This window comes from Podarcis vaucheri (assembly GCF_965113315.1).
Source record: "Podarcis vaucheri genome assembly, chromosome: 12".
Lineage (NCBI taxonomy): Eukaryota > Metazoa > Chordata > Lepidosauria > Squamata > Lacertidae > Podarcis > Podarcis vaucheri.
In genome coordinates this window covers 62,153,290-62,179,355 of record NC_138750.1, presented here as the reverse complement: position 1 = coordinate 62,179,355, position 26,066 = coordinate 62,153,290, and the positions used below count along the sequence as shown (strand labels likewise).

Below are 26,066 nucleotides of genomic sequence, written 5' to 3'. Positions count from 1 at the left end.
GGGAACCCAACCGGATGGGCGGGGTATAAATAATAAATTATTATTAATAATAATAAATTATTGTTAAAACCTCCAAGGAACGAGAATAAGAATAATTACCTCTGCCATCTTCAGCACCAGGATGCGAGCAGAAGGGAGTGGCTGTCGAGAGACCTGTGGGTGGGACTGGGGGAAAATTACTGAGCAAGCCCGTCTGTCCGCAACAGTGATTGTGGGTGGGCCGTAGAAACTTAACTCCTTTTTGGCAGGAAAATAAGTTACTTTTGGAGCCATGGGATGCCAGGATTTCACCTCCTGGATCGTGCTGCAGCCAGCATCATCTGGGCTCCCCAAAGCTCAAGGTGGGGTCAGTGATTTTACAGCTTGTGTGGGGTTTCTTCCCCCCTTTCTGTTTGTGTTTGCCAATCTACTTGAAAGATCCCCGTGAGGTGCTTGCGACATGCCTAGGTGTCCAGAGCTGTGTCGTGGCTGCTTTTCTTCACCACCACTGAATGCCCACCCACATTAAGCACCATCCTTCCCTCCCACAGCTCAGATCCTAGGGCAAGGCTCCATGATCCCCGGGCAGCCCTTGCCAGGACGGGCAATGCCAAGCGGATCGGCCAGCGCTCACCAAGCCAGCAGCAGCAGCAGCGCTCCCCCGTCCGGTGCGGCAGGAAATATCGTGGGAGCCCGGGGAACCCTGGCTTCTCCGAACGGCTTGTGTAAGTAGAACCAGTCACCTGTGTTTCCCCATTGCGTGCCCCTTCCCCCTCGCCAACCCCAGCTCCCAGACTGCCACAGAATCACAGAGTTGGAACCGGCCTCCAAGGCTCATGTAGACCAAGCGCCTGCAAAGCCGGGATTTTCCTGCCCCATGTGGGGCTCCTCTGCACCATCACTGGTCCGCCCATACAGATAGCAAGAGCAGTCCGTCTTCTGACTACTTCTTCATTGTGGTTGAATGATATTTGTAGACACAGGCAGTTCTCCTTCACCTCACTCTAGTCCTACGACACCAAGGGTCTCTTCCCCCAACACCACCCAGCCCACCACCCTCAGAACTCTTCCTGCTTTTGCTGGGTCAGGCCAATCCATCGTTCTGCCCGGACACTGAGGTCCAGCTCCGAGGCCCTTCTGGCGGTTCCCTCATTGCAAGAAGCAAAGCTACAGGGAACCAGGCAGAGGGCCTTCTCGGTGGTGGTGCCTGCCCTGTGGAACGCCCTCCCACCAGATGTCAAAGAGAACAACAACTACCAGACTTTTAGAGAACATCTGAAGGCAGCCCTGTTTAGAGAAGCTTTTAATGTTTGATGCATTACAGTATTTTAATATTCTGTTGGAAGCTGCCCAGAGTGGCTGGGGAAGCCCAGCCAGAAGGGCAGGGTATAAATAATAAATTATTATTATTATTATTATTATTATTATTATTATTATTATTATGCCTGATCTGGTGCTCCACAGGACCAGAGAGGAAGTTCATAGAATTGCAGTGTTGGGAGGGATCCCGAGGGTCATCTATCCCAACCCCCTGCAATGCAGGGTCGTGGGTCGCTGGTTCACTTGGTGAGAGGGTCAGTGGGTCAGCCTTGGAGGGGCAGTCTCCTCTAGAGGAGATTTATCAGGCCACAGCAACCTCCTTGGCCGATGCAGCTGCTGGTCAAGAGGGGTCTCTGATTTCCTAAAGTGGAAGGCTGCAAGCCAAAGGATGTTCCTGAGATGACACCCCAGCTATAAAGACTCTCCTCTGGACACTGGGAGTGTGGGGTGGCAGAGGAATTCCCCCAGTTCTTAATTTGATAGATAGACGGGTCAGATGTTCATGTTGAGAAAAACCTAGCAAGCGACCTCCCAATTCTGGTCCAGGAGAGTGTCTTTGTAAGACAGTGAGCCGGCCAGCGCCATCTCCCAACCAGAGGGTGGTGCCATCCTGGAGCTGAAAGTACTGCCATTTGGACTCCTGGAAGGGCAAGGCAGTTTTAGGGAGCGAGGAATGTCCCTGCCAAGCTTCCTGCCTTTAATTCCCCGTTTCACACCCATTCCTCTGCAGATCCGCAGCAGCAACAGCAGCCGCCGCAGCCACAGCCGCAGCCTCCAGTTGACGGGGCGACCCCACCTCCTGCGGGAGCAGCAACAGCCTCCGCAGCTCCCTGATCGGTCCGGCAACAAGGCGTCTCTCAAGCTGTGACAGTAGCAACCAAAAACACCATTCCTCAGTTTCCTGCTCCTTCCTTCCCTGGCCTCTGCCCCCGCCCCCCATGCGCCCACACCCAGACCTGTTCCCCCACGCAGTTTTGGTGATGGTTTGTGCCTTCCTTTTCTGCCAGGAACACAGCCAGAGCTGACAGTGCTCCAACTTGTTACTTCGCATGTTGAGCCTCTGGGTCCTCTTTACCTTCCCAGGTAGGAGATGCAGCGTAACCAGAAGCCCGTTGGGTCCCTTCGTTGTGGGAGGTGAAGCATCGCGTTGCCGCCCCTCCTCGGTCACAAGAGTAGAAGCATTTTGCGGCCAGGGCGGTGGGGAAAGCAGCCTGCCTCTCCCTTTGGCCTCGGCTTCTCGGTTCACGCTGACCACAGGCGCGGCAGGTGGGCAATTATTCAGGAAGCTTGTCGAGCCCTGGGGATTGCCTGGCGATATTATTAAAAGGAAATATCGATCTCGCCCGGGAAGAGCCGGGAGCCAGATCAATTGGCGGGGTGCTCTCTGCAGCGATGTTCGCTTTTCCCACTCCAGCCTTTCAGTGCAAGGGGAGTGGGGTCGATTCATCCCATTCTCCCTCCCTCTCGTTTCATATCAAACAGGTCACCACAGTAGCGGGGGCGGGGGGGGGGTAAATAAAGCCTGCTTCCTTTCCCTCCCCTGTATCCTTGGAGCATATATCGTGGTGTTCCTCTTTCAAAACGAGCAAGCAATCAAACTCCCGTAGATAGCAAAGCGCAAGTTTACAGGATTGTGCTGGAGCAGCCGGGGTGTGGGGGTGTGCTTACCCCAACTACCTCTTGCAGGCAGCCGTGGGGTGGGCTGAGGGGAGCAGATTAAGGAAACACGTTTCCTTACTGGAATGGTCCGAATAGGAGCTCTGAAACATCACTGACATCTTCCTTATTTGCAAGCGCACGTAGGTACAGTGCACACTCCCTGCTTCCTTATCTTCCAGCTCTTTGCTGGGAACACTTGAACCCCGGGGGGCTGCACAGGGAGCAAGGGAATCTGTCCGCCTACAACCACAATTGGGGGCAGCTGTGCTCTCTGGATGTTGCTGGAATTGAAACTCCATCACCCTTGACCGTTGCCCGTGGTGGCGGCAGCTGATGGGAGTTGTAGTCCCAGCGTCATATAGAAGGCTGCAGGTGAGCTCGCCCTCAACCTACAACTTGGGCTGCTCCGTATCCTGCTCCTTGCCCAGATTGTGGGCGTTGCGTCCCTATCCCGTTGCCAGTCTTTCTTCCTCTTGTTCCTGCAACTTGCAAAGGAGTGTAAATGAGCAACTTCGGCTTTGATTGAGAACAGTGCCAGGGAAGTGGGTGGTCTTGCAGCCCACTGGGCTGGGGAGGGGCCATTCCAGGGGGGGGCAGTGCACCAGTTTTCCAAGTTAGGCCTCACTGCTCCTGTACGGTTGGTGCCCCTCCTAATACCACCGTACACAAATAAGGGTTGCCAGTAGAGGTTGGTCTGATTCCAGCTCTTTGGCCACAGAAGCAACGCTTGCCCCTTCCTTCCTCACCCTGCTGCCTGGAAGCTCCGAGCTCTGGGGGTGAGGAGAACAACAACTTAGTTTTGGCCATCCAGACTCCTGCTCTCAACACTTAGGACACCTAGGGGATAACACCATCCCCTTCTCAGGAAAAGAAAAGCCCCTGCCTTCTGGCTGAAGCTCTTCCTCTGCGCCCCCCCAAAACACCCCCCCCCCAGAAAGGAAAGTGCTTCCCACGTCTCCCCCGCTGCTGTGTTTCCCTCCCCCTTTGGACCCCATTGTCTTCGGAGCAGCGTGGAATCGAGATTCCAAACATGGTCCTCTTTAGACTAATAACCTCAGGTTGTTTTTAGCGAGATCCACTTCAAATGTCAAGGTTCTAGATGGAGAAACTTGTCTTCTTCTTTTTCTACTGTACTGTTGACTTGTGTCCTGCAGCATAATATGAATTGTTAACACGACGGTGTTTCTGTACACAAGTGGGTGGGTTGTGGGTGGGAGTGATGACCTTTCATTTGTTGGCTTGTTCCCTCCCCCCTTCTAGTCTGGCCCTGTATGTGGGGAGTGGGAGTGGGGAGACCTTCGTTTCTTGCAACTCAGCCACTTAAATTTTGTGAAATAAAAATGCAGGTTTTTTTTAAAAACAAAACACATCTGTGCTCCGTGTGTTCATTAGCCAGAGCCAAGCTCAGAAGTGGTTTGGTTTGGATTCTTGCTATGGGTTTGAATGAATGACTGCCCTCCATTCAAATGCTGTCTGGGATGAATGGACAGAAGGTGCCGTCCACCTCGCTCCTTGACCCTGGCTCCTTGGTTACACAGGCAAAAACATTCCTCTTCTGCCTTCGGCTAATTAAACAATCAATGGGCCTTTTAAACTAGAGGGGGTATAGCTTTGGTTTGTTACTCTGTCTTTGTGTTTGTTTATTGCAGACCGCCCCATGACCCTTGGATGAAGGGCGCTTTAGAAATTTAATAAATATAAAAATAAATAGAATCGTCCAGGAGAACATTGAACTGGGAAGTTGCTCCCCTTTACCCATCTGCCCTTCCCATCAGGCGTCGTTAATGACATGCACAGTGCATTTTAATAGATAGAAAGTTGCAGGGGCAAGATAGTGGAAAAAGCATTTTCATGTGATGTAAGTGCTAGATGATAGTCTCTTGGCCAGGGGCTGATGAGGATGGAAGCGAACAAGAAGGCTCTTTGGTGTCCAGCTCTTCTGCTGCAGACCATGATGTGATTTGAGACCGCAGCACTGGGTGAGGAGGGGTGACGTTTGGAGAGGAAGTGGTTGGGTAATACAAGGGCCCAGGGCAAACGAGAGCCTCCAACTCGCTTCTACAAATGGTTGCTATAAATAGGGCAGCTGTTCAGAAGGATGTGCAGAGAGAGAAAGGGAAGTAGCATCACGCTTAAAAGAGCCCAGTCTCTAACTCCACTTGGAACTCCGTTTGGCCTCGTTCATTAAGATGCTGAGCACCTCGGCTCTCGGACGGAACTAATCCTTTGCCTTGAAAGAGTTGAGTCCCAGTGGCCAGGACAATGCGCTGTTGAGCAAGAGGGCGGGAGGGAGGGGAAGCAGCAAGTGGGGGCCCCACCTGATCTGGTATTCATGGGAGCGAGGCAGCCTCTTGGCTCTCCCCTTCCAGATCAGCCCTTGCCCAGCTCTCTAGGAACAGCGCTGCCCATTGTGCCTCTGCCATCTTCCTCCTCTGCTTTTCAAGGGCTCAGCAAAGTGCCTTCGCCGGAGGCTTCATGAGTTTGGCCACAGCGTGCCCATCCCTACGTTACACCTTTACCAGAGTTGGGGCAAACCAAACCAAAGACCTGATGTCGTGGACTGGCAGAGAAACGGTGGAAGGAACCAGCTGGGGAATCCCCAAGAGAAGAAGGCACAGAGCTAGGGGGAGGATGAGTGGTCAAAGGGAGAAGACTGGGAAGAGGTGGTGTCAGAAGCTGAAGAGGCAACAGGGCTTAGTGAGTGGGGAGAGTCTGTGGAAGAGAGAAGTCCAGAATCTGATGCAGATTCTGAGACGGGACACCAAGAGGCAGAGATGAGTCAGACTGGTTAAGAGGCATGGGGTGTCTTCCCCTCCTGCTGTGACAAGCTCCTCTCCCCACATCTCCCAGGACCAGGAGAGGGCTGAAACGGGCGGAGTAGTGACAGGCTGCACACAGGTGCAGTCTCAGATTGCCGGGGAAAATCCCTGGAGCAGATGGGACTTAAGACAGTTGTCGGAAGGCAGGGGCTTTCAGTCTCACAACTGATTCACGGGACAAGACCCTAACGGGGATGAGCTGCTGCACTCATTAGGCCTGACACTCAGCCAAGTCTGTGAAGATTGTGATTTTACTAATAAAGAGTTGACTCCAACTTTGAATGGTGTGCTGGCTCACTCTTTGACACCCATCGAAACCATAACCAACTTGTGGACTTCTGGGAGACAGCTGAGAAACGAGAGCGCTGGCCTGAATGTTGCTTTGATCCACTTCAGCAAAGCAATTCCTGAGCTATTAAGACATCTGGGATCTGTTGATTCCCTGGGCGGTTAGGTGCCCTGGGAGCATAGTTTGCTGCCCCCTGGCTACTCGTCCATCTTGCCCAATATCAACCCCTCTGACCATCTGTGGCTCTCCTGGTACAGGAGAGGGTCTTCCTCACCCCCTGCTGTTTACCTGACCCTTTTAATTGGAGATTCTGTTAGGGACTCAGCCTGGGACCTTCTGCATGCCCAGCAGGGGTTCCTGAGCTGTGTCCCCTCTCTGCAAACACCAGGAGCAATTTAAAGGAAGAGAGTGGCAAAGGAAGATTTGTTCCCCTTCCCACCTGAGTAAATGCTGAAAAATAGTGTTACGCTGCAATTCTGGTGTTCGGAAGAAATTGGGAGGTTTCCGTAAATGTTTCCAGGATTGGCCTGCTTTCTTTCCTTAGCCTGAAATAGCTTCCACACCTGCTTGGTTCGTAGAATTGACAAGGACCCCCATAGGTTATCAAGTCTAACCCAATGCAATGCAGGAATCACAGCTAAAGAATCCCTGGCAGACAGCCACCCCCCATCAAATGATAGAGAGTCCATCACCTCCCAAGGAAGTCTGTCCTGCTGTTGAATGGTTCTCACCGTCAGAAAGATCACCTTTGGTTGCCCTCTGTGCATGTTCTAGAGGAGAGCCTGGTTCTTGAGTGCTGCAGCCAAGGTGGTTGGCACCTTGTGGAGAGAGTTCACAGCTGGAAGCAGCAGCCGGAAATCAAGAGTGCTGCCTCCGCCGCAGGGCTAGTGTTTCAATGAGCTCGTTAATTATCGAGGAGGATCCGTTCTGGCGGGTCTCCAGAGGGCTTCCCGAGGCCTTGCCTTGCAAGCAAAGAAGAGAGAGTGCAGTCGAGCCAGAGATGAGGCTTTAGCACACAGGTAAGAGCATGGATCCAGCCCAATCGCCTTCTTAATCCGGCCCGTGGACGGTCTGGGAATCAGTGTGTTTTTACATGAGTAGAATGTGTCCTTTTATTTAAAATGCATCTCTGGGTTATTTGTGGGGCATAGGAATTCGTTCATTCCCCCCCCTTCAAAATATAGTCCAGCCCCCCACAAGGTCTGAGGGATAGTGGACCGGCCCCCTGCTGAAAAGGTTTGCTGACCCCTGGGCTAGACGTGGGAGGCACATTCGCACTGCACTGCGTCTGCACACACGCAGATCGTGATTCGGTGCTTCTGTGCATGCACAAAGCACGATTTAGTGCTTCTGAGCATGCGCAAGCACCGAAACCCAGAAGTAACCCCTTCCAGTACTTCCAGCGCGTCCGTAACCCAAAAACACGCAACCTGAAGCGTCTGTAACCCGAGGTATGACTGTGTAGTCCAGCCCCCTCGCAAGGTCTGAGGTACAGTGGACCGGCCCCCTGCTGAAAAAGTTTGCTGACCCCTGGGTGAGAGGCTAGCCTGGAGCACTAGGGAGCCAGAGGCAACATGGTAAAATGCCACCTGCCCACCTCAGACCCTGCTGGATCTTAGACCTGTGGGAACGGGAACTCTTCTATCTCAGGGCACCCTTGCCTTGCACAGCTCACTACTCCTCTGAGTAGAACATGTGAAGACCCAGCTGGATCAGGCCCGTGGCCTATCTGGTACAGCATCTTGTTCCCACAGTGGCCAACCAGTTTCCCATCATGGGAAACTCTGTTTTAGCTTAAGGCTTGCGGTCGGTCTGTCCTCCTAGAATCATAGAATCATAGAGTTGGAAGAGACCACAAGGGCCATCGAGTCCAACCCCCTGCCAAGCAGGAAACACCATCAGAGCACTCCTGACATATGGCTGTCAAGCCTCTGCTTAAAGACCTCCAAAGTAGGAGACTCCACCACACTCCTTGGCAGCAAATTCCACTGTCAAACAGCTCTTACTGTCAGGAAGTTCTTCCTAATGTTTAGGTGGAATCTTCTTTCTTGTAGTTTGGATCCATTGCTCCGTGTCTCCTGGTCCCTCCATACCAGCAGTCTCCCCTCTCTATAAAGTGGTATCTTGGTTGTCAAACTTAATCCGTTCTGGGAGTCCGTTCGACTCCTGGAACTGTTCAAAAACGAAGGCACGGCTTCCGATTGGCTGCGGGAGCTTCCTGCACGTGTCAGACGTTTGGCTTCCAAAAAATGTTCGCAAACCGGAACACTCACTTCTGGGTTTGAGTCGATTTGTTCAGGAGCCAAGCCAATTGAGAACCAAGGTATATGAGCTTTAACCCTTCTCCTTGGCTCAACTCCCAGACAATGAATTTCAGATCAACGCTCATCCTGGCTGGAGGGCGTGGGGGAAAGCAGCAAAAGCCCACATGGATGTTGTTGGCTGAGCAGCAGGCCCTGGCGAGGGGAGGACGGAAGGGGAGCAGCTGCCCCAGATTCATGGGAAATAATAATTCTGTTTTCTGTATTGGGCAGAAAACACAGCGAGGAGTTGCTCATGTAGCTAGCAGAAGCTTGGCAGGAGAGGTTTCTTGAAGCTGGCGCACGTGTCGTGGGTACTTGCCTGTGCCCCATATGCCCACAGAGCAAAGGCTGGTCCGTTGTGCAGCATCTAGACCATGGGTAGGCAAACTAAAGCCCAGGGACTGGATCCGGCCCAATCGCCTTCTAAATCCGGCCCGCAGACAGTCCAGCAATCTGCGTGTTTTTACATGAGCAGAATGTGTCCTGTTATTTAAAATGCATCTCTGGGTTATTTGTGGGGCATAGGAATTCATTCATTTCCTCCCCCAAAATATAGTCCGGCCCCCCACAAGGTCTGAGGGACAGTGGACTGGCCCCCTGCTGAAAAAGCTTGCTGACCCCTGGTCTGGACACAAATGGAAAGGAGATTTGGAAGGGAAGACGTTGCAATACATCCTGCACATAACATGGTATTTGATGTCTGTGTGTCTGTCAGAAGTGGATGCACCTAGAAAATGCTCTGGGCGACAATGCCTCTCCAAAAAATGAAAAGTCGGATACAAGGAAGTCCTTCACAGAGGTGGGCTTATTTCTCGCGCTTGATCTGGAGAGGTGTGTGTACGGTGCTGTGGGTTAAACCACAGAGCCTAGGACCTGCCGATCTGAAGGTCGGCGGATCAAATCCCCGCAACGGGGTGAGCTCCTGTTGCTCCTGCCAACCTAGCAGTTCGAAAGCACGTCAAAGTGTAAGTAGATAAATAGGTACCGCTCCAGCGGGAAGGTAAATGGCATTTCCGTGCGCTGCTCTGGTTCGCCAGAAGCGGCTTAGTCATGCTGGCCACATGACCCGGAAGCTGTACGCTGGCTCCCTCGGCCAATAAAGCGAGATGAGCGCCACAACCCCAGAGTCGACCATGACTGGACCTAATGGTCAGGGGCCCCTTTACCTTTTACAACTAGTTTCCAGTCAGAGGCAGCAACACTAATGAATACCACTTGCTGGCAACCACAGGAGGGGAGAGGAGAGGGCTGCTTGATTGTTTCCAGCAAGCCTCTGGCGGGCCACTGGACTAGAGGGTCCGCTGGCCTGACCCTGCAAGTTTCTTCTTACATACTTACCCCACTGGCCTTCCTCCATGCATCCCTCCACCCCTTGCAGCAAAGCAAGACCCTCTCCTCTCCTCCTGCGCCTGAGGGCAGGACCTGAACCCAAGGCTTCAAGTCACAAGAAAGGAGATTCCGCTGAGGAAACCTCAGGAAGAACTTTGTCATGGTAGGAGCGGTTTGACAGTGGAACACACTCCTTGTGGACTCTTCAACTTCCTTGAAGGTTTTCAAGCAGAGGTTGGGTGGCCACCTGTCACGGATGCTTTAACTGAGATTCCTGCATTGCCCGGGGTCGGACTAGATGACCCCTGGGGGTATTTTGCAATTCTACGGTTCCGTGCTTCCAAATTGCTGGAAACCCCAGATGGGGAGCTGCTCTTGTGTTCGAATCCTGCTGCTCGGCTTCCCGTAGGACGGCGCCAGGGACCAGATAGGCCAGGGGCCTGATCCGCCGTGGGCTCCTCTCCCGTTCTCATTCCAGTTCTTCCCAATTTCCTGCATTGCACGGGGCTGCAACTACTAGATGACTGGGGGTCCCTTTCCACCTCTCCGATTCCACGGTCCTCCCTCTGGCCGCCCCCTCTCCGGGGTTTTGCGCCCCCCCTTTCGCATCCACCCCCCTCCAACGCTTCCAGTCTCCCTCTCCCCCAAATGCCTTCCCTACATCCCACCCCCAGCTCTAAACCGTGCCCAGGGGCGCGCATGCATTGCAGCAGCGCCCGGCGCGTCCGGCAACTGCAAGAGCGCAGCGGCTGCAACTGGGCAGGGGGGGTGCTGCGCGCGCCCGCGCCTCCGCGCCCATGTGCATGTGTGTGTGCGTGAGTCTGTGTGTGTCTGTCTCCCCCCCCTCCCGCGGGCACCGTAATCCTCCTTGCAGAAGCGCCTCCTCCTTCCTCCTCTCTCCTCCTCCTGCTCCGCGGCTCCTGGCGCTGCGCGCGGCGAGGCGGGGCCGGCGCTTCTGCTGCTGCCGCTGGAGCTGGGGCTGGAGGCGGCGGCGGCCGGGGGACGATGGGGCAGCAGTGGCGGCGGCGGCGGCATCCTCCTCCTCCTCCTCCTCGGGCCGGCTGGGCGGCGGCGGCGGCGTCTGGGCGCTGATCTCGGGGGGCGCGGCTGGGCGCGCCATGCGGCGGGGCGTCCGCCGGCGCTGAGCGGCAGCCGGAGCAGCGCGCGGAGCCTCCTGGCGAGGGCGGGACGCGGCCGAGGGTGCACGGAGCATGGGGCGCGCCTGGCTCGCCTTCGCCGCCGCCGCCGGCCTGATGGCGCTGGTGGGCCTCCTCGCGGGTAGGTGGGGGCGAGGTGAATTGGGGGGTGGGATGGAGACGCCAACACCCACACACCCATCCCCAGATTCCACCCTTTTTCTCTACCTGGATATTTTCTGGATTGCAAATATTTGGGGGTCTGTTTTTGGGTGGGGGGTGGAATTTGCAACGGGGGAACCGCCCCCCCAACCCAGACAGTCTGGTCTCTCCCCCACCCCACCCCGACCACTCCCCTCGCGCCAAAAAATAAGGAGGGCGCATTATTATTATTTTTTGGCAATGGTTAAGGAAACGGGGGGAGCCTTTTCAAGAAGTGGGGTGGGGGACGGTTAGGGCTGGGGGGGTGCAAAATGGCCACATTGGGGTGGGAAGAGAAGACCCCCCCCAAAAAAATGATTCCCACCCCTCCTTTTTCTCCTCTCCCCCTCCCATCCCTCATTTTGGAGGATGCTTTCGGGGATGTCGGTTGAGTGATTTGGTGGCGGCGTTAGTTGCCATGCAAGACACGTGTTACAAAATCCACACACTCTCCTCGCCCTGCTTCCCCTCCCCTGCAAATGTATTTTGGGGTTTGTGTGTGTCCGTATCCCCCCCCCCCAAAAAAGGAGGCTGTGGCAAATGGAGAGCTGGAGGGCAGGGGGAGGGGCGGGCGGCGGCAGCGGCGGGAGATCGCAGCGAAATGCGGAATCGCACCGGATCACGTCCTGGTGATTCCGTTGCAGACGAGTCAGGGGTGGTGGTGCAACATCGAAGACCCCCTGTGCCTTTCTTGGCTGCACCCCCCCCCCCAAAAAAAAATCTGTCGAAGATCGAATGAATTCAAAAAGAGAGTCCCTTTATTTCTTAAAAAATGCGAGTCTTGCTTGATGGTGGAAGAGATCTGAATAGTCCCCCGCTGACCGTGTCCTGTCGTAAATAAACCCCAGACGCTTGGAAGGGAGTGAGAATTATCCTGCCTGCTGCTGCTGCTGCCAGGTTCAGATGTGTAAATCTATGGATTTTCAGGTCAGAAGGCCACAAACCCCAGTGACTCAGTCAGACCTTCCTTGGGGGGGGGGATGCAAAATGAATTGTTTCCCCCGCAAGACAGCTCAGCTGCCTGGCAGGATCAGACCAGGAGGTCCACCTGTTCTAGGATCTGGTGATGACCAGTCAGACAGGTGCTGACTTGAGGTGTGTGTGTGTGTCTGTGTGTCTGTGTGTAGACATGGAGGTGATGTCCACCCTTTTGGGATCTCTCCATCCCTCTTCTCCAGGTGGTTTTGCCTGCAGTCCTCTTCTTCAGTCACACCCCCCAGTCCTGGATGCTCAAAAACCAGACACCCCCCTTCCTGTATTTATTTTTTCCCTGGTTTGAGGAAGGGTGTTTCCTACCTCTAGAACCCCTTATTTCTGTTTTGCATTGGCTTCTCTTCCATTCCGCCCTCCTTTTTCTGTTCGCTTTTGTCTTAAGCCTCGGAAAAAAAACCTGAGATCTTTCCCAGGGAAGCCAAAATTAGAACACTGGGTGGGTGGGGGGTCTTGTCAGAGGGAGCCCACCCTTTGCCCATGGATGGAAGGAAGGATTTCTCCCCAAGGTTGATCAGGCTGCCTTCCTTCCTTCCTTCCTTGTGGGGAGAAGTCCACCAATTTGGTAAATAAACCCCGAGGCGACTGTTAGCGCCAAAGACATTTCCCATATTTACACCCCTCTCCTCGCTACAACCAGCCAGCTTCTTCTCTCCCCCCCCCCCACCTTCCAAGTGATTAATTCTGCTCTACTACACTGAGAAAGAGGGGGAAGGAGAAAAGCTGAATCAGGCAGCCAGAATGTGTGGGAATGAGCCGCGAGCCGAGACCGCTGCTATTTTTGACACCGCGGCAAGGAGGAACACGCATATATATATATATATATATTATAGGGAAAGTACCATTCGGTGCACTGGAATTGTCCATAGGAGGTTCTGGGGTTTGGAAAAGCAGAGAAGCTGAATGTTGGACGATTCAGGGCGGATGAAATAAAGTCCTTCTTCACGCAGCGCTGAGTTGATCTGTGGAACTCCCTTCCACAAGAGGCACTGGTGGCCAAACTAGGTGACTTTGAGATAGGACTGGGCAGATTCGTGGAGGAGAGAGCCATCAAGGGCTAACAGCCCACAATGGCTATGCTCTTGCGCCCGGGTCGTGCTTGCGGGTTTTGCATTGAGACAACTGCCCTGTTTTGCCCTGATGCAGTTTATAGCTCAGTTGTCAGAGCATGACAGTCACTAGATGACACACGAGGTCCCTTCTGACTTTTCTATGATTCTATGTATCAGGTTATGAGGACAGGAAGCTGGCTGGGCCTGATCCTGCAGGGCTCTTTTTCAGTTCTTATTTTGGGGAGGGAGCTTAGCAACACCTCTGTGTGCAGGAGGAGGAGCGCCTCTCCCTGCTTGCATTCTTCCCCACTCACAAGCCCTTCTGCCTTTCTTGCCTGCAGCCTCTGAGCAACCTGCAAGATCCCCCAACGCCACTGACGTCCGAGGAGCCCCCTGGCAAAGCAGGCCGGCCGCTGTGAGCAGAGCGCCGTCTCCGAGGAAGGAGAATCCCTCGCCACCAAGACCCAGCGCCTGGCGAGGAGGGAACGCCTCTACCCCCAAAGCCTCGCAGGCAGCGGGAGCGAAGGAATCTCAGCTCAAGCCACCAGCCGTTCTCCCAGGCGGCGATGGAGGAGACGCCGTCGCTTCTGACATCCCAGCTGCTGGCAGCCCCCAAGGGGCAAGCGTCACAGTGAGGTACTTTTCTGGAGAGATGGAGGAGGAGAAAAACGTGTCGGGCCTCTGCCTGGGCTGCCCCGGAGGGACTCTCAGCCAGGCTTTTTTGGGGGGACACGACGGCAAGGGCCCCCTCGAAGCATTGTCGGGCGGAACCGGATTTGCCCAGCCGGCGCAGGGGCAGGAGGGGGCCTGGAAGTTACTTGACGGGAAGGACGGGGCAGCGGGGAGCCCCCACGCCGCCCCAGAAAGCCAAGAGGAAGCCGGTAGCGGGGACCAGCCCTCCAAGGCCTCCCCAGATCAAGGGGAGTTGGCAGAACGGACCACGACCCCCAAGTTTGCGCCCGAGGCCAGCTCTCCCGCAGGCCTGGGCCACAGTTCGGCCGAGACAGACCTCCTCCTCGACACGTTTGGGGTGGCAGTGCTGGCGTCTCCCACGAGGGCCGACGTCCCGGCCCCCAAAGAGGGTGGGGCGGTCCCAGAGCAAGACTCCGCCCAGAAGGAGGAGCCTCTGGAGCTGTGGGTGGAGTCTTCCAGCAGCTCACCGGCCGAGGGCGCGCAAGGCCGCACTGACCGGAGCTGGCCGGGCGCCGAGACCCCGCGGACGGCCGTCACGCCTCCGGTCAAGGCCTCCCCGAAGCCGTCGCAGGACCCTTTGGCCTCCGAGATCATCGACATCGATTACTATGACCTGTTTGACGGGGAGAGGCTTGGAGGGGCCGGCCTGGACTCCACCAAGCGGAAACCGGTGGATGACAAAGGGATGTCGTGGTCCCTACACGACCTCTACGATGACTTCACGCCCTTCGACGAGTCCGACTTCTACCCCACGACTTCCTTCTACACCGACGGGGATGAGGAAGACCTGGACGAGCCGGAGGAAGAGGAGGAGGAGGAAGATGGCGGAGGAGGGCTGGCCAGGGATCTGGAGGACGAGAACGGCTTTCGCGTCCCCACGCCGGCTACACCCAAGATCCACACCGCCATCCAAGAAACGGAGCCCACCAGCCGCCACTACGTCGTCCCACCTCTGCAGACTTTTGTCATCACGGGGGGCGGCGGCAGGGCCACCCCCAGACCCCGTCCGGCAGAAGTTGGCCGGGACCTCAGCCTATTGGGCGTCGTGGAGAACAGCACCGATTGCCGTAGTGGTTTTGTCCGGCACAACAACTCCTGCAAATCCATGTGCGACACCTTCCCCAGTTACTGCCACAACGGGGGCCAGTGCTACCTGGTGGAGAACCTGGGGGCCTTCTGCAGGTGAGGCGCTACCTGGAGGTGGGCGGGGCTTCCCTGGCAGGTGAGGTGGGAGTAGCAGAGGCAGCTGTGGCTGCGCTGCAGGGGGCGCCACAACTGGGACGGTGAAGGGAGCATGAAAGGCAAGGGGGGATTTTAGCGACACCCGGGGTGCTGCTGAAAGTTAAGTCTCCCTCCACTGTGAGTAGTAGCCTTAAAAGGTCTGGGATGAGGCATGCTCAGCTTGGTTTTGGAGCATAGATTCCTCCTCCACCCAAAACTGGCTTCAGCTTGGTCTCCACATGTGACAGGGCGAGGGGTTCGAATTCCCAGCTGGTCAGAGTGGATGGAACCAGTTCATAGTTCAAATGGGTGAGTTCCGTTAACTGAATGCCCCCCTGTGTGAAAACACACAAAGCTCCCCTTCAAGTAAGAAGACCAGTGCATCAGGCGCAATGGTTTTAGCCTAGACCGCTCCCTGTTGAGCTAGTTTTCTAACTGCAGGGAGTTTGGGCTTTATTTATTTATTTCATCAGATTTGTATGCTGCCTGGTTGTAAGAAAGCAAAAACCTCAAGAAAGATGAAGGGATAAAATTTTCCATAAGGAAAAACGACTGCAATAATTGAAAGCAGCAATGGACCAAAAACAGATTAAAACTCGCACCAGCTTTCTAAACATCTGGGTGGACCTGTCTGAACTAGGATGTTTCTAACATGTGCGGAAAAGAGTCCAGCAAAGGTGCCTGATAGATGTCAATAGGCAAGGAGTTCCAAAGTTTTGTCTTTGTTTAGAATGCTCACGATCCTTTTTATGGCTCAAGCAACCTCTCCGGTTGTACCAGGAACCTCGAGGCTCCGTATTTTGGATGGCAACTGTGCCAGAAGGGCAAGTGGCCTGCTTTATGGCATAATGAACCAAATACCCAACGTGGCAAGATTGATGTGCAAGTCATGTGCTGCCTTGCAAGGTTCCCAACTAGGAGAGCATGGGGGGTGTCTTAGAGCAGGCAGGTTAGGGAGCGGAGGAGAAGGATTGGCTCAGCCTTCATCGCAGCAGAGACCGCACGCCTTGCACTCTTTCTCCATAGAATGGGAGGTAATAATAATAATAATAATAATAATTTTATTTATACCCCGCCCTCCCCAGCCAAGTTGAATGAATACAACTTAAAAACAAGATTAAAATACAACAATTAAAATATTGGAACATTAAAATATTAAAATGCAGCCTCATCACAGGAGGAGAAAGGAAAAAGAAAGAGGGGGAGGGAATCAAGTTGATTCCAAGCCAAAGGCCAGGCGGAACAACTCTGTCTTACAGGCCCTGCAGAAAGAAATCAGATCCCGCAGGGCCCTGGTCTCATGAGACAGAGCGTTCCACCAGGCCGGAGCCATCACTGAAAAGGCCCTGGCTCTGGTTGAGGCTAATCTAACTTCCTTAGGGCCCGGGGCCTCTAGGGTGTTGCTGTTTATGGACTCTTAAGGTCCTCCGTGGGGCATACCGGGAGAGGCGGTCTCATAGGTACGAGGGTCCTAGGCCGTGAAGGGCTTTAAAGGTCAAAACCAGCACCTTAAATCTGACCCTGTACTCCACCGGGAGCCAGTTCGCCACATAATGTGGAAGAAAAGGGGCGCATCCCTCTTGGCATGCGGGCTAAATCTGGGAGATCTCATCCGGCACCCCCAAGTGGGAACCCACTCCTGTTTGCTGACCCCATATCCTGAGTTATCTGAGAATTATAGAGTGGGAAGGGAGCTCCAAAGGTCATCTGTTCCAACCCCTTGCAATGCAGTAATGTGGGGTTTGGGGTCATACTGGACTGTGATGGAGCTTTAGGGAACGGTCTCATCGACCTGAAGCAGGAATGGGGCACCTGTGGGCCTCCAGACGTTATTGGACTACACCGCAGTGACAGACACAGAAGTACAGTGGTACTCCGGTTGCGGATGGGATCCAATCCGGAGCTCTGGTCGGATCCCAAGGTTTCCACAACCAGAGGTGCCTCTTCTGCACATATGCACACGGCACACTTTTGTGCATGCACAAGCGGCGAAACCCGGGAAAATACTTCCGGGTTTGCTGCTTTTGCAACCCGAAGTTTAGTAGCATAAGCCAAGGTTCTACTGTACAGTGGTACCTCAGGTTACAGACACTTCAGGTTACAGACGCTTCAGGTTACAGACTCTGCTAACCCAGAAATAGTACCTCGGGTTAAGAACTTTGCTTCAGGATGAGAACAGAAATCATGATCCGGCGGCGTGGCAGCAGCAGGAGGCCCCATTAGCTAAAGTGGTGCTTCAGGTTAAGAACAGTTTCAGGTTAAGAACGGACCTCCGGAACGAATTAAGTACTTAACCTGAGGTACCACTGTATTTTCAAGAACTGCAACGAAGCCTTGCAGCGTGGAGTTCTCCCATCAACCACGGGCTCTTGCTGGATATCCCATGCCATTCCCTCTTCCTGCCCCTGAACTCCTGTTTTTCCATTTCACGCCTTCCCCCCTTGCATTTCATATTTTTATTTATTGCATTTTATATTCCACCTTTTTCTCTGAGTAGCTCATGGTGGCATCTGTGGTTTTCCCCCTCCCTCCTCGTTCAGTGCCCCCCAACAATAACCCTGCAAGGCAGGGACTGGCACCCAAGGTCACACACTGAGTCGGGATTTGAACCCTGGGCGCGCAGGACGATGCTCTTTGGTCTCCGAAAGGTGTGCCCTGAGCAGTTTGCTTCTGACGCCTGTTACGACGACCCTGGGAGGCAGTGGCGTAGCGTGGGTTGTCAGCACCCGGGGCAAGGCAAGTAATTTGCGCCCCCTAACCCGTGGATTTGCGCCCCCTAACCCGTGGATTTGCGCCCCCTAACCCGTGGATTTGCGCCCCCTAACCCTAACCCCCAGATGTTGTGCCCAGTGCGGCCGGCCCCCACTGCTAGGAGGTAGGTCCGATGCTGTCTCAGCCCCGAGCCCTCTGCCCGACCCAAGGTTGCGAGAGGCAGCCTGACGGCGTCTCGGCTGCTGCCTGCTGAGCGGAGAAGGGGGAGGGATTTCCCGGGTGCTCCCTGCCCCCACAGCACCCTGCCTGCTCAGCCGAGCCGGAATTAGGTCAGAGCCACGCTGACGGGATGCTCTGCCTGAGTCACTAATCAGCTCTGACAGACAGCGGTGGCGGGAAGAAGGCGCGCTGTATCCAGAGGGGCGAGTCACGGGGCGCCCTGGGAGCAGAGCTTGGGTAGGGGTCCTCTGCGGGAGACGCACCCCTTTTGCAATCCGGCAAAAATCCTGAAGCGCAAATGGGAGGCGAGTTCAGATTCTGCCTCACTCCTCACTGGTGTGCCACAGGGGAAGGGTTGTTGGTCCAGTGGGTGTGGCGTGTGCTGTGCATCCATAAAGTCGTACAATTGTCTGGTTTTGGAGGGGCCAAGGGGGGGTCATCTAGTCCAACCCCAGCAATACCGGAGTCGCAGGTTGCTAAGGCTGATACACCCACCTGCGGGTTCCCTGTGTTTTTCTTGGTCCTTCTGGGCTGATGGGATGAGCATTTCCAGCTTAATCCTTTTCCCCAGGAAGCCTTGGATGCTGTTGCAAAATCTGCATGTATTGCATGATAGTGTTTTATTCTGCATTGTGGGGGGGGGGGGTTTAAACTTTGTTTTTGCACTGCTTTTTGTAAAATTATCATTAGCCATGCTGGGAGTGTGAAGCATGAGAAATAAATCAGTTGGTGGTGGGCAGGTTTCAGCCCTCTGGGTGTTGCAGAACTACAAATCCCATCATCCATTGGCCATGGGGCCGATGGGAGTTGTAGTTCGGCGATATCTGGAGGGCCAAGGCTGTCTCCCTGCCCTCATTCCTATTCTGTTAAGAGGCCTGGACACACACATGGTAGCAGGGTGGATTTGATTTATATCAAATCACGATTTAAATCACTGGTCAGTAAGACTTGATTTAAATCTCTTTTTTTACAGAAGGACTCATTCTTGCTGGTATAATCTTAATATTTACAGCCAGATGAATGTTTCATTTCTAGAATAATAATTTTTCAGAATAGTTTATATCAAAAATTACTGATTTGGTTATACTATTAGAAATAAACAGATAATTATGAAATCAGTGTGAGGTTTAATAGCTGTTTATATTTGGACAACTTTTCTGCTGTACTTTACTGGAAGAAGAAAAATAATCATTTCCTTGATAACAATTTAAACCCTTTATTTAACTAAAACAATAACATTACAGCATATGTAGCCATGTTTGTTAACTGATGTGGTTAAACGATTTATTTTTTTTAATTCAGACTGAGTTTTAGCACACGTGAAAAACTTAAAACAAATCCTTATTTCCTGATGAATAGCCTTTGGACTACGATGTAACTTAAATAGAAAATATATTTAGAAAGATTTTTCCTCCAAAAGCATTTTATTTTAAAAATCCAATAATAATTTTTTTTAATCCGATTTAAATTTAGAAAATCATATTTTTTTTAAAAAAAATAAATCATTGATTTTTATCCACCCTGCATGATAGTCTAGCAAAGCGTTCCCCAACCTGGTGCATGATGGGAGTTGTAGTCCAAAACGACACCAGCTTGGTGGAAGCCAGGGTCCTCTGTGTGGTGCAGCAGCTGAGGCCGCCCTAACATTATTGCGCAAGGCGCTGTACTTGGGGGTTTCGCTTTCTCTTGATCCACAGCTGCAAGTTAGCGCAGAATGCTGCAGCCTGATTGCTGACAGGTGTGAGGCCTTGCCAGCCTATCCCACCTGTGCTCAGATACCTGCCCTGGGTTCCAGCTTGTTACCGGGCAAGGTTCAGGGTGCTACTATCAGTATATAAAGCCCTGAACAATTTGGGACCAGTTTACCCGCAAGATTGCCTCACCCCACATGAACAGGCTTCAATTGCTGGAACTGGCAGGTGGCGAATAAGTCCCATTCAATATTTGTAAGAGCTCAGTATTTGAGTGTGGCGGCACTTAGACGAACTCCCTGCCTGTTGATATTAAGCGAGCACCTGCACTGTGGATTCTTCTGCGCCTGATAAAAACATTCAGAGGTTTAGAAAGCTGGTGCAAGACTTAATTGTCATTTTAACTTTCCGACGTCTGAAATTACCATTCCTAATTTTACTTAGTACAGTGGACACTCGGGTTGTGAACGTGATCCGTGCGGGAGGCACGTTCGCAACCTGCAGTGGCGCATCTGCGGGTTGCAATTTGGTACCTCTGCGCATGCGCAAAGCTCTATTCAGCGCTTCTGCGCATGTGCGACCGCCAAAACTGGGAAGTAACCCGTACTTCTGGGTTTCAGCGCATCTGTAACTCGAAAAAACGCCACCTGAAGCATCTGTAACCCGAGGTATGACGTAGTTTTCTTATGGTTCTATCCCTTTTGTCAACCTCTTTCGAGGATTTTATTTTTGCATTTGAGCGGCGTATAAATTTGACGAAACAAGCAAATAGGTTGCTGCTGCAATGTGGGGCTGGTTCGCATACTGAGCCTAGCCCCACATTGGTGACCTGTTTGTGCCGCTAAGCTGAGCTAGGCGTAGCTTTCGAACCCAGTGTTGGCACCAACTAATCCAGAATGCGGCAGCTAGACTGGTGACTGGGGGCGGCCGCTGAGACCACATAACACTGATCTTGAAAGACCTACGTTGGCTCCCAGTACGTTTCCAAGCACAATTCAAAGTGTTGGTGCTGACCTTTAAAGCCCTAAACAGCCTCGGCCCAGGATACCTGAAGGAGCGTCTCCACCCCCATCGTTCTGCCCGGACACTGAGGTCCAGCTCCAACAGCCTTTTGGCGCTTTCCTCCCTGTGAGAAGCCAAGTTAGAGGGAACCAGGCAGAGGGCCTTCTCGGTAGTGGCGCCCTCCCTGTGGAACGCCCTGCCTTCAGATGTCAAAGAGAACAACAACTACCAGACTTTTAGAAGACATCTGAAGGCAGCCCTCTTTAGGGAAACTTTTAATGTTTGATGGACTACTGCATTTACCATATTTTTCGCTCTATAACACGCACCAGACCATAACACGCAGGTAGTTTTTAGGGGAGGAAAACAAGAAAAAATATTCTAAATGAAATAGTGGATATATGATTTTTGTGGTTCATGCTGTGGCCACAGACATGTGATATGACAGTGAGTTTGGAGTAGACCAATGCAAAAATCCTGAGGATCCATGTGGATCCATGCTTTGTAACCACGGAGGAGGGAAGGAAGGGGAACCATGGATCCTCTGCTCACGACTGCAGCAGATCCCCCCCCCCGCCACCCGCAGGCATTCGCTCCATAACACGCACAGACATTTCCCCTTACTTTCTAGGAGGAAAAAAGTGAGTGTTATGGTGCAAAAAATACGGTAAATATTTTGTTGGAAGCCGCCCAGAGTGGCTGGGGAAACCCAGCCAGATGGGCGGGGTACAAGTAATAAATTATAATGGGCCTTTCAGGGGAGTAAATCCCCGCGTTTATCAAAGAGTAACGAATCTGTCCCTTTCAGCCTCGGTCCCTTCTCCTGGCTGCCATCTGCATTGCAGGGACAATGATACTGACCTACCTAGCAGGACCGTCATAGGGTTTTCTGAATCATTATCCCTTTAACAAGAAGTGCTCTGAGCACTTGAAATTTGCAGCTCGGCGCCTTCTCTGACAAGGGATGTCCCAGGGAAACAGACAAGCTGGTGACATGCGGCTATCTTTTCCTAAGGTATCCTGCCTCTAACCCGGGAAGCTCCACTTTTACCCTTTGTGAGTAGGCTTCTCCACTTGAGTTGAGCTGGGGTGGTGGTCAAGATCCAGTGCAGGGAGAGCAGGGGAGGCCCGCCCTGTGGAATGCCCTCCCGGCAAGGGTCAAAGATTTAAACAACTGTAAAAAATTTCGTAGGCATCTGAACGCAGCCCTGCTTTGGGAAGCTTTTAAATGTTTGGGTTTTCTTCTTTTTTAAATTGCATTTTTGTTGGAAGCCACCCAGAGTTGCTGGGGCAACCCAGTCAGACAGGCAGAGTATAATAAATTAATAATAATAATAATAATAATAATAATAATAATAATAATAATAATAATAATAATAATAATTATTTATTTATACCCCATCCGTCTGGCTGGGCTTCCCAAGTCACTCTGGATAGCTTTCAACAAAATATTAAAATACAGTAATGCATCAAACATTAAAAGCTTCCCTAAACAGAGCTGCCTTCAGATGTCTTCTAAAAGTCAGATAGTTGTTTATTTCCTTGACATCCGATGGGAGGGCGTTCCAAATGGTGGGTGCCACCACCGAGAAGGCCCTCTGCCTGGTTCCCTGTAACTTGGCTTCTCGCAATGAGGGAACCGCCAGAAGGCCCTCGGAGCTGGACCTCAGTGTCCAGGCAGAATGATGGGGGTGGAGACGCTCCTTCAGGTATACTGGACCGAGGCCATTTAGGGCTTTAAAGGTCAACACCAACACTTTGAATTGTGCTCGGAAACGTACTGGGAGCCAATGCAGGTCTTTCAAGACCGGTGTTATGTGGTCTTGGCAGTTGCTCCCAGTCACCAGTCTAGCTGCCGCATTCTGGATTAGTTGTAGTTTCCGGGTCACCTGCAAAGGTAGCCCCACATAGAGCACATGCATTGCAGTAGTCCAAGCGAGAGATAACCAGAGCATGCACCACTCTGGCGAGACAGTCCAGATATTAGTAGTAGTAGTAGTAGTAGTAGTCCTGGGATTGATGCCTTTCCCAGGCTCCCCCTTTGCTGACCAGACCTCGCTTTCCCTCTTGCCCCGCAGGTGCAACACCCAGGACTACATCTGGCACAAGGGCATCCGCTGCGAGTCCATCATCACCGACTTCCAGGTGATGTGCATCGCCGTGGGCTCGGCCGCCCTGGTGGTCCTCCTCCTCTTCATGATGACCGTCTTCTTCGCCAAGAAACTCTACCTGCTCAAAACCGAAAACAGCAAATTGCGCAAGACCAAGTGAGTGGCGGCGGGGCTGGGCAGGTTTTTTGGTGGGTGGGTGTCAATGTCATGGGCGGGTTGGACGCAGAGGAATAGGGGGAGGAACCAGCTGGGGAAGCCCCCAGGGGAAGAAGGCGCAGAGCCCTGGGAAGGGTGATGGAAGAGGGAGAGGAGTTGTCAGAATCTGAAAAGGCGACAGGGTTTAGTGAGCGGGGAGAGTCTGTGGCAGAGAGAAGTCCAGAATTGGAGGCTGAGGCAGGAGAGGAGGGAGGCCGAGAGGCAGAGATGGGTCTGGCTGGTGAAGAAGCTCAGGTTGTCACCTCCTTCTGCTGCAACAAGCTCCCCTCCCTGCTAGCCTCCCAGAACCAAGAGAGGCATGAACAGGGCGGAGGAGAGTTTGGCCTCATGCAGGCGCAGTCTCAGATCGCTTGGGAAATCCCCGGAGAGGAGGCCGGGACTCGGCAACTGATTTTCACAGAGGAAGGCTCCTGGGAATGAGCTGCTTTCCTCAGCCGCACACTCAGCCAAGTTGGGTTTTTGCTAGTGAAGAGCTAACTCCATCTTTAAATGGTGCGATCGCTGACTGGCAAGGAAGATTAGGGAGAGGGACGTTCCTGGGAAAGGTTTCATCTTCGTCCTTTTATTGCGGAGGTCCTGGGTGTGTGTGTCTTTTGGCTTTTTTGTCCTGAGGGCCACACTCATCTCTGGACCACCTCGCAAGGGCCGCATGCTTGCAGTGGGCGGGGCCTGGGGCAAAAGTGGGCAGAGCAACACATGTTTCTCATCATGGAGGAGAGGGCTAATGAGGGCTCCTAGCCAGGATAGCTATGCTCTGCATCTGTGGTTAGAGACAGCAATTTAAAGCCCTAAACAGCCTCGGTCCTGTATACCTGAAGGAGCGTCTCCACCCCCAACGTTCTGCCCGGACACTGAGATCCAGCGCTGAGGGCCTTCTGGCAGTTCCCTCCCTGCGAGAAGTGAGGTTAAAGGGAACCAGACAGAGGGCCTTCTCGGTAGTGGCGCCCTCCCTGTGGAACACCCTCCCTTCAGATGTGAAGGAAATAAGCAGCTATCTTATCTTTAAAAGACATCTGAAGGCAGCCCAGTTTAGGGAAGCTTTTAATATTTAATGCTGTATTGTTTTTAACACTCAATTGGAAGCCGCCCAGAGTGGCTGGGGAAACCCAGCCAGATGGACGGGGTATAAATAATATATTATTATTATTATTATTATTATTATTATTATTATTATTATTATTATCTGATCCCGCTTCCAGGTTTCCCATGTGGTTGGCCACAGTGAGGACAGAATGGTGGACTGGGTGCACCCCCTTTGGCCTGATCCTGCCATCAATGGCAGGCTTTGTGGGATCCCTGCTCCCGTCCCCATCCTGTGATTTACGGGGCGGGAGTTTTCCGGCTGGGAGAAACGCCAAGTGTTGTGTGTGCCTGGGATGGAGCGCCTGTCAGTTCGCCTCTTCCTCAGGGCCGTAAATTTCCTGGGTGACATCAGAGAAAGAGGTGAAACAGAGTGGAAGAGGAGGGGGGAGCCCATTCTGAAAAAGGCACACAGCGGCATTTTTCATAACTGCCCCCCCCTATATATAAAAAAAGAATTTGTCAGAATAGCAGTTTGCATGACCCACTAAGGAAGATAAGACGACATAGATAAAATTCGAAACAGCAGCCATTAATTGCGCATTCACTGAAAACCCAATTAAAACTATTTAGTTTAATTACTCCGCCAAGCCTGGTGAACCTGATCTGTGATGCCATCTTCTCAAAGTCCTCTAGCAAGAGTACTAGATGCCACATTTAGTAACGTCTTCACTGCTCAGTAAATTCCCAGCGTGACGGATGGGCTTGATGCAGCGAGTCCAGTTTCCCAATGTCTTGTTTATTATTATTATTATTTCTTGGATTTATATACCGCCCTATACCCAGAGGTCTCAAGGCGGTTCCCATAAAAGGATCACAGTATATAAAATTAAAATAAAAACAATAACCCAATTATAAAGTAAAGGTAAAGGGACCCCTGACCATTAGGTCCAGTCGTGACCGACTCTGGGGTTGCGACGCTCATCTCGCTTTATTGGCCGAGGGAGCTGGCGTACAGCTTCCGGGTCATGTGGCCAGCAGGACTAAGCCGCTTCTGGCGAACCAGAGCAGCGCACAGAAACGCCATTTACCTTCCCGCCATTGTGGTACCTATTTATCTACTTGCACTTTGACGTGCTTTTGAACTGCTAGGTTGGCAGGAGCAGGGACCGAGCAACGGGAGCTCACCCCGTCGCGGGGATTCGAACCGCCGACCTTCTGATCGGCAAGTCCTAGGCTTGACCCACAGCGCCACCCACGTCCCTATAACTCAGTTATACCCCCCCCCAATACACAAAAGAGCCACATTTTAAAAGGGAATGGGATGTTGATCAGGCCACCCAAAGGCCTGGTTAAAAAGGAACGTTTTTGCCTGGCACCTAAAGGTGTGTAATGAAGGTGCCAGGTGAACTTCTCTGGGGAGAGCATCCCACAGACGGGGAGCCACTGCGGAGAAGTTAGCAAGAGTCTTCAATCCCCACTCTTGCCCCCTTGCCTCTTAGAGAATCCCCCAGGGAATCCCATTGTCCTCCAGGGGGTGGTACTTCACTGGGCTACCCACTTCATCCTTTCTGGGCTGGACTGCTTTTGCCCGCAGGTGAGGGAACTGTCAGAACATAAACCTACAAGCTGGCGCCGCAGGTTCTTTGCCAACCAGGCTCATCTCTGCCTCTTGGCTTCCCTCCTCTCCTTTCTTGCTTCTGCCTCTGAGTCTGGACTCTTCTCTGCCACTGACTCCCCCCGCTCACTAAGCCCTGTCGCCTCTTCAGATTCCAACACCTCCTCTTCCCAGTCCTCCCCTTGTGACCACTCATCGTTGTCCCACCAGCAATCCCCGGGCTCTGAGTCTTCTTCCCTTGGGGGTTCTCCAACTGGTGCCTCCCCCCTCCTCTGCGCCCAGCCAGTCCCAAACCCAAGAGCCCCCTCCCCTCCTGTGGTTTCCAGCAAATTGAATTCAGAAGCTTTGCTGCCTCCGAACGTGGAAGCAGAGCCCAGCCTCCATCGCCAATAGCCTTTTCCTCCACCGCGAATTTGCCCAATCCTCTTTTTAAGCCATCTAGGTTAGGTGGCCATCCCTGCCTCCTGTGGCAGTGAGTTCCATAGG

At 52.9% G+C, this 26,066-nt stretch overlaps 2 protein-coding genes across 3 annotated transcripts in view; both read left to right on the top strand.

The window, feature by feature from the left end:
• The window catches only part of SMARCC1 (SWI/SNF related BAF chromatin remodeling complex subunit C1), a 97,886-nt gene extending 93,563 nt beyond the window's left edge, over nucleotides 1-4,323 (top strand). Inside the window, exons 27-28 of the mRNA XM_082192189.1 lie at nucleotides 531-704; nucleotides 2,030-4,323. Coding sequence (XP_082048315.1) covers nucleotides 531-704; nucleotides 2,030-2,133 — 278 coding nt within the window. The 3' untranslated portion in view covers nucleotides 2,134-4,323. The remainder of the gene's footprint in view (nucleotides 1-530; nucleotides 705-2,029) is intronic.
• Nucleotides 4,324-10,825: 6,502 nt separating this feature from the next.
• The window catches only part of CSPG5 (chondroitin sulfate proteoglycan 5), a 28,572-nt gene continuing 13,331 nt past the window's right edge, over nucleotides 10,826-26,066 (top strand). The window contains exons 1-3 of one of the 2 annotated variants that reach the window (XM_082192331.1): nucleotides 10,826-10,976; nucleotides 13,419-14,952; nucleotides 22,694-22,882. In XM_082192331.1, the coding sequence (XP_082048457.1) occupies nucleotides 10,910-10,976; nucleotides 13,419-14,952; nucleotides 22,694-22,882 (1,790 nt within the window). In that variant the 5' untranslated portion in view covers nucleotides 10,826-10,909. The remainder of the gene's footprint in view (nucleotides 10,977-13,418; nucleotides 14,953-22,693; nucleotides 22,883-26,066) is intronic. The other variant, XM_082192332.1, reaches the window with a different exon arrangement.